The following is a 12,845-nucleotide window of genomic DNA, read 5'->3' on the forward strand; positions in this document are numbered from 1 at the left end:
TACTGAGTGACAATGGATGACAAAATCGCCAGAAACAAAAAGTAGCCTTTTAAGGTCAAGATACACATTTAATGTTAACACAGCCCTGAGCATAAATCTAGAAGAAATTATCTTGCATTGCTTGTTCCAGCAGTCTCCATCCAAGCTACCTTGGGCCTCGGAATTCTTTGCTCTGATCCAGCAGGTAAGCAATAGGAATCTGTCTCCATCTTCCTGCAACAGACCACCAATGGCAGATTACCTCCTGGGGGAAATAACAGCTTGGAAGTGGGGAGTGATTTCAATGGAATCACAACAGAAGGGAAAGGGACTGTGTGATAGATAGCATTTAGTGTTGGTCTAGGAGTTGGGAGACCAGGGTTCAAACTCCCACTCAGCCATGAAGATCACTGGGTGACCTTGGGCCAGTCACTGCCTCTCACCCTAACCTACCTCACAGGGTTGTTACGAGGATAAAATAAGGAAGGGGAGAACCGTGTACACCTTGAGCTCCTTGGAGAAAAAGGTTGGATATAAATGCAATAACAAACAAACCACTCTCCATGTGGTCCCATTCCTGGTTGGAAATCCCGGAGACTCTTAATGTAAAAACAGGACATGTTAAATGCACGCACACTTTCAAAGATGACAAAAACTTTTATTTACCAGCAGCTTGCTGTTTTATTATGTTCCCTTTCTTTGGTTAATTGTATTTTCATTTCTAATCCATGACAACAACGAAGTGAAAAGATCAAAGCAAGACAAGGAAGGAAGGATAAGAGAAAGCAGCAGTATTCCAAAAGCAGTGTTATAATTCCAGACAACTGTCCTTCACAGGTAAATTATCCAATACTGTAATGGTTTTCCATAGGAGTTTTCCACTAGGAGAGGGCGGGTGACAATCAAGTACATTTAACGGGCTCCCCTCCTCCCCGTCCCTTGTCCTGTTTTTAAACTAAAGAGCTCCAGATACCATACTCTTTTCTCATGGGGGAAATTTTTTCATGCCCTTGATCGTTTTGCGTTGCCTTCTCCAAATATATCGCTTTTGGGGGGGTTGGGGCGAGGGAGGGAGAAGCTGAAGGGATCAGAGTTGCGCGAAGGAAATATCCCACGCGTGGTGGCAAATACACACAGGTTTTATTAGGCGATCACTTCCATGTCATAAACTGATTATAAAACAAGCTGCAAGCTTATCGCCCGCTTGCCTGCAAGCAAGCCCCTTCCTAGTTATGTGTTTGTTTTGAGGGCAGGTGTTACTTCCGAGGTAACTACGCTGTGCATTAGCCAGCACGAGGATCCAGCACCAGGCACGCGCATTACCAGCCGTCCCTGCTCCCCCCCCCTCAATCGCGGCAGGAATGGAGAGCGCGCGCGCGAGAAATCTGCTGAGCATGCGCGAAGGTGCAGCGGCCGGAGAAGCCCTTTCTCATCAGGACAGAGCGCAACGACTCCGGGGCGAAAGGGCAGCCGGTGCAGCGAAGGGCGAACAGGCCAGTCTAGAGAAGAGCGGTGGCGCGCGGGCTGAGGAGAGGGGGGGGGTCGCTTCCTGGATGCGGGACGGAGCGGAAGCCATCGCTGTTCTGAGCGCGGCTCCCCCTCCCCCCTCCCCCTCCTCTTCTTTCCTCCCCTCCTCGGCTTTTGCCAGCGCGCGCGCTCTCTCTCCCCCTCTCGCGCGCCTCGTTCCCTAAGGGAGCGGCTGTTCTGTGGAGCCGCGCCACCTCCCCTTCCGGAAGGGGGCGCTATTCCTTCGGCTGAAGCGCCGCGTTCGCCTCGCCGCGCCTCCTCCCATGAAGCTCCCCTGGCGGAAGCCGGGGCCTGCGCTGAGGTGGGGAGGGAGGCGGCCGCGGCCGCGGCTGCTGCTGCCTTAGGTCGATGCCTGCTCGCTTGCTCGCCTGCCTAGGGCGGAGAAGGGCGGCGGCTGAGCGGGGAGGCCAGATGAGGAGGAGGAGGAGGAGGCCGCCGCTGCCGCCGCCACCGCCGGGCCCCCCTCAGCCCCACCGGCCTCGCCAGGTAAATGCATCACAGGTGAGAGGGCTCACAGGTGCGTTTGTGTGTGTCGGGGCCCAGTTTGCGCCGGTTGGTGAGCCTCGTTTCCAGCCCCTGAAGTTGAGCCTTGGGTTATGTGGAGTGGGTTGCCTCTGGGCGCGTCCAGAGTGCCGCTAGACGGATAATCCCTCAGGCTGCGGAGCAAACGGCGGTTCTGCAGCAGGCACTTGTGTCCAAGGAGGGAAAGCGCTCCAGAGATGGAGATTTCCCGGGATAGTCGCAGCAGGAGCCAGGATTTTTAGCATGCTAAGTCTTGGGTAGGGTCGAAGGCAGGCATTGAAGCTCAGAGTCTGCTTTGCACGCAGATGCTTCCAGGTTCGCAATCCCTGGCGTCTTCAGGTGTTGGGGAGGATTTCTGCCTGAAACACATAGTGAACTAGAAGTGACTTGGTTTAAGGCAGCTATGTATTTATTAAACAGCTTCCCAACTGGAGAGGATGGTACATTAAACACTGGGAGTTGGCAGGATCATATACGATAACATGGTGTAACGTATATGTGATACTGATGGGTTTGGCATAGAGTAGAAATATGCTTAAACTTTATTGGAATGCCAAACAAAAGGTGATAACTGATGCTCTTTTTCATTGCTGTAATATTGCAGCACTATGTTGAGAGATGAGGTGTAAGTATAATTAAAAGAATTTGTGGTTTGAAAAGCAGGAGCTGGCAGTACAGTCATTCCATTTTGCCTGTTGGTTTTTTATTCACTAATTTTTAGCACTCTCCCTAGTCTGTATCAAGAGGTATGCATAGCTGGTTCTCAGCATGCACAACACACTAAAGCACACAACACACTAAAGATGCTGTGCCTTTCAGCTGTAACAGTGCCTTCCCACAGAGTGTTCACACCACCTCAGGCTTCACAATTCCTTTTGGAACTGCAGTCTGCTTCTCATGTTTGCTGTCAAAGTTGTAGTTAAGTTGCCTGATTGATGGACTTGCTGCTTTGGTCCCTACAGAGGGAGTTTACAAATTAGGTTGCACCCATGCTGTGCACTTCAAGCACTTTTATGTTACTTTTACATCATTCACCATTCATTTTAAGGGTGGTGGAGGGAAAGAATGTCACCAGTAATGTACAGAAAAAATAACTGGTTTCTTAGAATGGCAATAGCACCCACCTGAGAGGTGCCAGAACTGAATTCTGGCAAGTTCCAGCGGAAAAAGACCTCTCTAAAGGCATTGATTTTTGCATGATTTTTTTACACTATATTGCTTAGAGCCAGTGCTTTTTTTCAAGAAAAATAGGTGCCAGTACTCAACATGAAGTTGTTACATTAAGTGCCACGATTTTTTAACAACAACAAAAAGGGTATTGTGTACCCTTGAGTACCCCCTGAAAAAAGCACTGCTTAGTGCAGTTTACAACTTTCACAATAAACAGTTCAACACTGGAAACAAAAAGTTCATTAAAGACATACAGTATATTGGTGATGCAAACTATGACCTTAAAGCCACAAAAAAGTGATGTCTTACACTTTGTGGATACTGTAAAGTCATTCTGACCCCTATGTTTTCCTCCCTTACGGTTTTGATTTGGGCTACTTTAAAATGAGGCTGCATTAAAATATATAATTTAAACTGTATTTTAATTGTTTTTCTTTCTTTTACGTCTTACTGTAATTTTACTGGTGTCAGCCGCCCTGAGCCCGGTTTTGACTGGGGAAGGCGGGGTATAAATAAAAATTTATTATTATTATTATTATTATTATTATTATTATTATTATTATTGATCCTTGTCCATTGTCCATATCAGCAGTTTTGAAGAGTTGTGGACGGATGTGATACATATTCATGTTTTTGTGAAGGCAACTGCAGAGCATTGTTTTCTTTTCAAGATTATCACAGAGATTGTGCAGGTGCAGGGAGTTTTAGAGCAAACTGGAGAAAACTGTGTAGGAAACACTAAGAAATATTTGACTATTTGTCAGAATTGTCTGACAGCATTCAAAGGAAAGGTAAATATTTGTCTTGAGGGGGTTCCTTGCTTCTGTTCTCTTTTTTTTAAAAAAAGTTTCTTAAAATTTCTACACCAGTTGCTTCAAAAAAACCGCAAAGCGGTTTACAAAACAATAACACTGAGAAAAATTACAACTATACTTTAAAACACTCAAAAGTTAAAATCCTAAAACAGATTAAAATTACCTCAGCTTTCTAAGCAACTAGAGTGCTTCTCTGAGTAATATCTTGAGTGACTGAGCATTTGTAACAGAGTTAAATATTCAGTTACATAAGCACAGAGATGGAAGCAGGAAAATAATAAAGTGTATATGTCTAGTTAGATAATAATTAAAGTTGAAAAGTTGAAAACTTTAATTAGCTGATTAATCAGCTTAAAACAAGGGCTAATTTTAAATAATTGTTTTGTCCTGTAAACTTACTTTGTATTAGCAATTGATAGAACATTGTTTCTGATGTGCTCACGTAATAGAGGATGAAAAAGGAGATAAAGTAAAGATGTCTTTTCCTTCAAGTGCTGCATAGTTACTTTTGTTTGTTGAACAGTAACTTCTCATATGCTTCATTTCTTCAAAACCTGTATAGAAGTTCTACATGTATTTAAATTTAACCAATACTGTATATTCCTGCGTATAAGACTACTTTTTAACCCAGGAAAATCTTCTCAAAAGTCGGAGGTTGTCTTATACGCTGGGTCGTATTTCTTATACGGCGAGTATATCCCAAACTCTATATTTTAACTGGAAAAGTTGGGGGTCGTCTTATACGCCCAGTCATCTTATACACCGGAATATACGGGTAGGTTAAAATACAGGTTCATGTGGGAATGTACTCCTTCTTTGTTTTATGTAGTTTTGTTTAACAAAGAGGGTTTAATTTCAAAATCAGTTTGAATTTAAGGGAAAAGTGATGTGCAAAAATATATCAATTAGGTACAGGAAAGTGTTAGGTTTGTTATATTGAAAAGGCCATTTTTCCTTATGTAGTTGGTTGCTCTTTATAAAAGCAAGTAACTTTAAATATGGCAGTTTATATTGGCAGCATACAATTGCCATTGGATGTACTGGGTTTTTTGCATAATCAATGTGTATGTGTAGTAGCACCTAGAAATCACATTATTTAATATTGGGTGCCTGTCCAGTGATGTCCTTCTGTGGGCAGAAGGCACTTTGAGCCAATGAAGGCATCCCTCAGCAGAATGGGGAAGGAGGCCAGCTTCACTAATTCACCCTCCTCCCCTCCAGCTTCTTGTGTGACCTCCCATGCTGCTCCAAGAGTTGCTCAATCCTCTGGACCAGATTCGCCTGCTTCTTGGGAGAAAAGCAATGACAAACCTAGACAGCATCTTAAAAAGCAGAGATATCACCTTGCCTACAAAGGTCCGTATAGTTAAAGCTATGGTTTTCCCAGTAGTGATGTATGGAAGTGAGAGCTGGACCATCAAGAAGGCTGATCGCCGAAGAATTGATGCTTTTGAGTTGTGGTGCTGGAGGAGACTCTTGAGAGTCCCATGGACTGCAAGAAGATCAAACCTATCCATTCTGAAGGAAATCAGCCCTAGGTGCTCACTGGAAGGACAGATCGTGAAGCTGAGGCTCCAATACTTTGGCCACCTCATGAGAAGAGAAGAGAAGAATCCTTGGAAAAGACCTTGATGTTGGGAAAGATGGAGGGCACTAGGAGAAGAGGACGACAGAGGACGAGATGGTTGGACAGTGCTCTCGAAGCTACGAACATGAGTTTGAGTGTAACAATTCTATCACTGAATGATTGCAATAGTAGGGGAGTTAGCTTAACAAGGTGTAGATACTGATTAAGAAATATTGCAAGCTAAATTAATAACACTAGCAGTATCATCCTGTTGATATTTACACAGAAGTCCTTGTGGGTTCATTTGGGACCTTTGCCTAGTTAAGTGTGCTTAGGTCTGCAGCATTTATTTGGAATATTTATGAACTGCTTAACATTACAAAATACCATAGTGGTGTACAAGAATAAAACAATGAAAACATAACAAGTAAGAACAGTTATAAAAAGAAATTAGATACTGCCCACAATTCAACTCCTCCTCCTGCGAATGCCAGTAAAAGCATTTGAGAAGCATGGAGCCCAGGTGTATAACACACATAATGGCTCAATATTCTTTTATTGACGATGATTTTAGATGGCTGAAAATTCTTTTAAATAAATCACAATAATTGAACTTGTGAGCTTCTCATAGGCATGTGGATGGCCACCATGGAAAATACGTTGGACCAGATTAATCTTTGGTCTGATCCAGCAAGGCTCCTCTTATTGAGTTGCATTGTGCTGTATGTAGAAATGTTCTGTATAAATGTTTTTTTCTGTAGACCTTATATACTTCTCTTGATTTATCCTGTCAAGACGTGCAAAAACAAATATTGTAAAAGTCTAGAGAAGAAATCAAAATATTAATCTGGAATCTTTTACCATTGAAGAACACAATCAATAAATGACATGCTGAGGCTTGACCTAATCCAGGGATGGTAATCCAGCGATGGGAAGCAGTTGCTGTGTGATTTGAGTTCTCATCATCCATGATCACTGGACACATGCTGGGACCCAACAGCATCTGGGGGGACCCAACAGTTCCTCATCCCTGATCTAATCTATGTGGGGAATGGTTTGTAAGCCCTTTACACCTTGTTGCATAACTATGTAGTATACTGTTTGCAGCAGTGAATGTATGTATATTAAGTGGAAAACTTTGGGCAAGATAAGGAGCAGGTCTGAAAACTTGTTTGGCTGGAATTTGATCTGCATGTGTTACACGTTTTCTTTTGTCTAGGATGAATGAAATGAGCCTGAACCCTGTAGGGATGGAGCAGCTGACCGCTTCCTCTGTGAGCAATGCCCTGACTGTCTCGGGAAGCCACTTAGGGTTGGCTTCCTCACCAACACACAATGCCATAACAGCACCAGGTAACATAACAAGCTGGGGGAAACATTCTTTTTTGTATTATGTATATCTTTGTGCTGTTTAGACTAGGGGAAGGTGTGTAGCTGACCAGGCCCAGGAAAAGTTGAAGGGCTGCATTCCTCTATTCGAGAGGAGTTGCTTTTACAGTACTTAGGTCCCTTGTCTCATATTATGCTGGCCTGCCACCAAAGCTTGGCATCTGGGGGTCCTGGTGGCAATTCCACACACTTTCAGTTATATGAGCGTTTTTGAAATGTTACCAAATGTTACCAATGTTACCAAAAACACAGTGTCCACCCACAGTGCAGACAAGCAGCAACTCCCAAGAACAGCAGCAAAGGGGGTGAAAAATTATTAAAAGAAGCTTAGGCAGCATTTTCCCCATTGTGGTTATAAACCAATACTTTCAATGATCCTCCTCATTTTAATCCCCCCTTATGCTTCTTCTTAATTTATTGGCTATATAATTGCATTTTATTTGCATTTTGTTTCTGCTAGGATTGCCAGTTGCAATTCCAAATTTGGGGCCCTCCTTACCTTCTGCTCTGTCCCTGATGCTTCCAATGGGCATTGGGGATCGGGGAGTGATGTGTGGAATACCAGAGAGAAACTATACCCTACCTCCACCACCATACCCTCACCTGGAGAGCAGCTACTTCAGACACATTCTACCTGGTGAGTAGTGCGGCTGGATGGAGACTTGTGTTGAGATTGAAGTCTTTATTCAGCAGGAAGGTTTATGGGAGAACCTCTTGCAGGGGGAATGAATAATAATGTTGGTCCTGCAAGCCCCTGTGGGTTAGATGGTAGGATATGTATTTCAGGGAAAGGGTTAAAAACATGGTAAGTTAAGTAAGTCTCTTCCATTTTTTAAAAAATTGTTTAACCATTAATCATATACAGAAGCAGGCTTTTCACAGAATTGTAGTCTTATGCCTTGCTTTCTTTTTCTCATGACTTGAGAAATCTTGGAACTGCATAGAATTGCTATTTGTGAGTCTTAACTTTTTCATGATTTGGGGTTTTTATTTATCCTGCCCTTCCTCCCAAAGGAGTTCACAAGGTGGCAACAGCCTCTAGAACAGGAGTAGACATGGCGCCCTCCACATGTTTTGGACTACACTCCCATTGGCCCCAGCAGGCACTGCCAAGCGATCATGGATGATGGGCATGAAGTCCAAAACATCTGGAATTCACCATGTTGGCTATTAGAGCTTTGGAACTGTTGGATTTTTATTTGTACATATAGATTGCTGTTAGGTTCAGCAACTCTAAATTTGCCTTTTTATTGCAAACTGATCCTCTTCTCACTTTCTCTTCTCTTTTTCTCCCCTCTCTTTTTCTTTTCTCCCCTTCTTCAGGTCTTTTATCTTATTTAGCTGACAGACCTCCACCTCAGTACATCCACCCCAACAATATAAATGTTGACAGTAATCCAGCTTTATCTGTCTCCAACAACCCTTCAGGCTTAGATCCCTACCAGCCCAATGGAACGGTGGGTCTCGAACCAGGCATTGTCTCCATGGATTCCCGCTCAGTGAACACACACAACACCCAAAGCTTGCATCCCAGCGACAGCCATGAGGTAGCTCTGGATACCACAATCTCCATGGAAAGTGTTTCGAGGGTTACCAGCCCAATCTCTACTGACAGGATGGCTGAGGAACTTACAATGGGTGATGTGGCTGGGGATCATTCACAGATTGCAAATGGAAGCCATAGTCATGAGCCTCTAGCTGTGGATGCTGTGGGTAGCAGCTTAGCCACGGACACTGTAGGTCATAATGGCGTCCTCCCTATTCATGGTAGCAGCTTGGAGCTTCCTGTTGTTATGGAGCCTAACCACATTGCAGGCCCTGTCAGTGGTCTATCTGACAGGACGCTTGGCGACTCCATTCATGCGGTGGCCATGAGCAGCAATTCTGTGAGTGTGGCACTTTCTACCTCACACAACCTCACGTCCCTGGAATCCGTCTCCTTACATGAAGTGGGTCTCAGTTTGGAGCCTGTGACCTCCATAAGCCAGGAAGTAGCCATGGGACAAACTCATGTGGATGTCTCCCCGGACAACCTTTCCTTTGTGCCGTCATCGCTGCAGATGGAGGACTCCAATTCAAACAAGGAGAACATGGCTACCTTGTTTACCATATGTGAGTGCTTGTCACTGTATGCTTGCCTCAGTTTCTGGGCATTTTTTTGCATTGCAAGGTAGAAGGTTTCTTGCAGTAAACATATTCACTTCTGGTGACAGAGTCTAGCTGAACTGTAAAAGAAAGCTTACAGAAGTTGGGGGAAATTGGGCTAAATCGGGCATCCCCAAACTTCGGCCCTCCAGATGTTTTGGACTACAATTCCCATCTTCCCCAAACACTGGTCCTGTTAGCTAGGGATCATGAGAATTGTAGGTCAAAACATCTGGAGGGCCGCAGTTTGGGGATGCCTGGGCTAAGTCTTACATTGTACAGAACTGTCATTTAAAGAAACCAACACTTTGGTGTGTATTTTTTTTTACTTTTTTGTCAGCCCAGTTGATTTCTCCCTTCCAGATTACTAAAAAAGACAAGTTTTTTTTCAGCTCATAGTACATACAGACATACCTAAGACACAGGAGTGGGTGTGGGTTGTTCCACTGTCACTGCTCATTCCCTCACATCTATACATACAGGCTCTAAAGTGAACGCAGCTCAATTGTTCTTTGCCCCCCCCCCCCGGCTTTCTAATTGTCCCAAGTGTTTTCCCTTCTTACATGTTTGTTTGGTGCTTTGTTATCTTCCTTTTTAAAAAAAAGAACACCAGCCCTGTTTCTCTTTTTAGCACTTATTTATATTTATTTGGAGACATTCTTAGCCACCCTTCACCATAAAGGCCCAGGGCAGGTTACAAAATTATCTTGCAAAGTTAAAATCAAAACAACTTCTATCAGAATAGAAGACAATAGAAGTAGGTCCCTTGAAAATCTGCTCTGCCCCAAGAAAGGTACAAGGTGGTTTCCTGTTTGGTGGACCCTTTTGTCAGTTAGTGCTGTTGGGCTAGGAACTGGAATAAAAACTTGATCAAGTTTGTGTGTCTTGACTTTTAAGTGGCTATCTTCCCACAACAGGCTTTCCTCTAACTAAAACTATGCTACTCAGAATAAAGAACCTGTCTTTCCATCACATTTTAATGTTGCACAAATTGGTCTTGTATGTGCAGACCTATGTTAATGATGTGTATTTCCTCCCTCAAATAAATAAATAAATTAAAAATTAAGCAAACCCAACTTCTGCAATATTTATCTCATGCAAATTGGTCTTATATGTGCAGACCTATGTTAATGATGTGTATCCCCCCCCCTCAAATGAATAAATTAAAAATTGAGCAAACCCAACTTCTGCAATATTTTCTGCCCTGGTCACTTGAAGGCAATTTTTAATTTCCACAAAGAGCTGGGCAAGTCATTATTTACAAATGTGCAGTACTGTATTAGAAAAAGAAGACTGCAGGCTCTTTGCGTTAACTATTTGTAACTTGACTTTTTGTATTTGTGACATCCTCATATTGGCTGTCTTGCTACAGTAACAGTATCCCCAATGTTCTGTGTCCTCCCTCAACTGCAGGGTGCACACTCTGTGATAAGGCCTACCCATCTGATTGTCCAGATCACGGGCCTGTGACCTTTGTTTCAGACACCCCCATCGAGAGCCGAGCCAGGCTTTCTCTCCCGAAACAGCTTGTCATCCGCCAGTCTCTCATGGGAGCCGAAGTTGGTAAGGATACCGTTAACTAGATTTTTATGAGGTGGGGTATGGTTGATTGGGGAGAGAAAAGGAGATCCCAAGTGAATAAAACCTCATATGGTAATAGTGGAAAACAAGATAATTAAAAGGTGGCATTTGCAAAGAAATTGGGTCTCGGAAGTTCATTTGTAAATGGGTGTACAAGACAAGAATATCTGTTTTGTGGCCAGAGAATGGTGGGAAGTATTTTTAAATTGTGCCAATGCTCATTATTAAGTGGTTGATGAGGAAAGCAATAACATTGTTGAGACTTGTTACCTTGATCAGGGGTAAGTTACACTGTGGCCCTTGAGATGTTGCTGGACTACCATCATCTGCGACTCGACCATGCTGGCTGGGGCTGATGGGAGTTGGGGTCCAACAGCATCTGCTTCCCCACCATGTTTGCATTTTCTTATTTAGAACAGTTAGCCTAGCTACAGCAACTATTATATAGCCCTATAAAATTTTAGTGCCTCGCAGCTCCTTAAGGAAGGTAGTTGATGTGGAGGCAGGAGTTGATAATTAGAAGATCAAGAGTCTAGCAGCAAGTCATTTCACTCCCACTCAATGCAAGATTCTTAATAGGTAGTATTCTCTGAAGCGTATTTTTTATGTCTGCAAAGCTACATTAGTTTACACTAATAGAGATTGTCACCTTTTCTCTTCAGGTGGGCAGTATTGTCAGTTATCAACATGTCTTGGATCTTCCTCCTTGGGTATGGCCACTAGATAAATTTTGGCAATGAAACTCTGACTCCATCAGTTAGTGGATTTAGGCCTGGGCATTCATAGAAACTTATTGGTTTTATTTATATCCATGTATTTAAATGTTTCATTTAAGCCCTGTGACATTATATTTAGTTACTTGTACTTTTGAAAACACAGCTCCAGATCTGCTAAAATGGCAACTTTTATTTGGCCTAATATTCTCTGTTTTGCAAGGGTTTAATTAAACTCAAAGATAAGTTGGTGGGAGGAGTGATGCTTAAGTCTAAAACTTCCATAACATTGTTGCTGCAGTGTTCATAAAGGGCTTGAAACCCTTCAGGCCAATGACTTTCAAACTTTATATCTTCAGGAGACACTTTCTGCAATGACTAACTTGTTAATAGAACCCCTGTATGTCTCTTATGGCACCCCAGTGCATTTCAGGAGATCCTGGGGTATCTTCTAAGAGCTTACATTCAATTTATGTGCCACACCATCCACGTCTGGTGGGTTTGTCTTCTTGAACTTGTAGTATGACCTATCTCTCTCCTACAGCAGTACATTTGGAACCCCTTTGTTGAAAACCCTCTGCCTTAAGGCATCACTCTCTTGGAGTAAGAATTAACAGCCTGGACAGAGATGTTTAGTGGAGTAACTGGGGAGATTATGGAGAACCTAGTTATTCTAATTGTGCAAAGAATTGGCAACCTGAGATGTTTGCTATATTCCTGGCTGCTTCTGCAGTTTCTGAAATAAGAATTTTCTATTTTTGCAGGAAGTGCCTTGAAAACTTAAATGAGCGAAGGAGGTCAGGACCTCACTTTCACAACTCGACTGAAAGTAAATGATTTGATATTAGAAGAAAAATAGATTGATGCAGTGATTAACAGTTGAGCGTACTCCCAAGAGTGTTATGTGATAGTAGTTGATCCTGTGACTATCTCATTTTGTAGATGCTTTCATGGGCTGATGCTTAGCAGTAGTCCTCTGAGTGCTATACAACATTACATCTTTGCAGTGGTGGTGTTGGAATTTGTTAGGTGTAATCAGTGGGTTGTTGTTTTTAAACCTGTTGGCAGGTGTGTTGGCTAGAGAAACTATTCCTGTACGCACTTGCTTTGGACCCCTCATTGGGCAGCAGAGCCACTCCATGGAAGTAGCAGATTGGACAGACAAAGCTGCCAATCACATTTGGAAGGTCAGTTTGTGTTGTCATGTCCTCCTCTTCATTATTGAACCTTGTGCAAAAAAGACAGCTTGGGTTTGCCTTGTCTTCTTTTGTGTGCATGCACAAAAAATGGCAACATGACATTGGGTATGGTGAGAAAAGCAGCACGTTATCCTAAATTAAGTGGTATCTGTAGGTATAATATTCCATTTACAGATTTGAAAAAAGTGCTCAAGAGACTTGCCTTCCTTTTCCCTAGCTATAATGCTTAAGAATGTTA

General features: G+C 43.0%; 1 protein-coding gene across 10 annotated transcripts in view; it reads left to right on the forward strand.

The window, feature by feature from the left end:
• The window catches only part of PRDM4 (PR/SET domain 4), a 20,163-nt gene continuing 7,318 nt past the window's right edge, over nucleotides 1–12,845 (forward strand). Inside the window, exons 1-7 of one of the 10 annotated variants that reach the window (XM_088652198.1) lie at nucleotides 1–184; nucleotides 723–816; nucleotides 6,800–6,933; nucleotides 7,430–7,606; nucleotides 8,293–9,081; nucleotides 10,528–10,677; nucleotides 12,477–12,595. In XM_088652198.1, the coding sequence (XP_088508324.1) occupies nucleotides 6,801–6,933; nucleotides 7,430–7,606; nucleotides 8,293–9,081; nucleotides 10,528–10,677; nucleotides 12,477–12,595 (1,368 nt within the window). In that variant the 5' untranslated portion in view covers nucleotides 1–184; nucleotides 723–816; nucleotide 6,800. Of the gene's footprint in view, nucleotides 185–722; nucleotides 817–1,369; nucleotides 2,008–6,495; nucleotides 6,625–6,799; nucleotides 6,934–7,429; nucleotides 7,607–8,292; nucleotides 9,082–10,527; nucleotides 10,678–11,357; nucleotides 11,406–12,476; nucleotides 12,596–12,845 lie in introns of those variants that run through there. The other 9 variants (XM_035126968.3, XM_035126972.3, XM_035126969.3 and 6 more) reach the window with 9 other exon arrangements.

Source organism: Zootoca vivipara, chromosome 9 (assembly GCF_965207765.1).
Source record: "Zootoca vivipara chromosome 9, rZooViv2.hap1.1, whole genome shotgun sequence".
NCBI classification, from domain to species: Eukaryota; Metazoa; Chordata; class Lepidosauria; order Squamata; family Lacertidae; genus Zootoca; species Zootoca vivipara.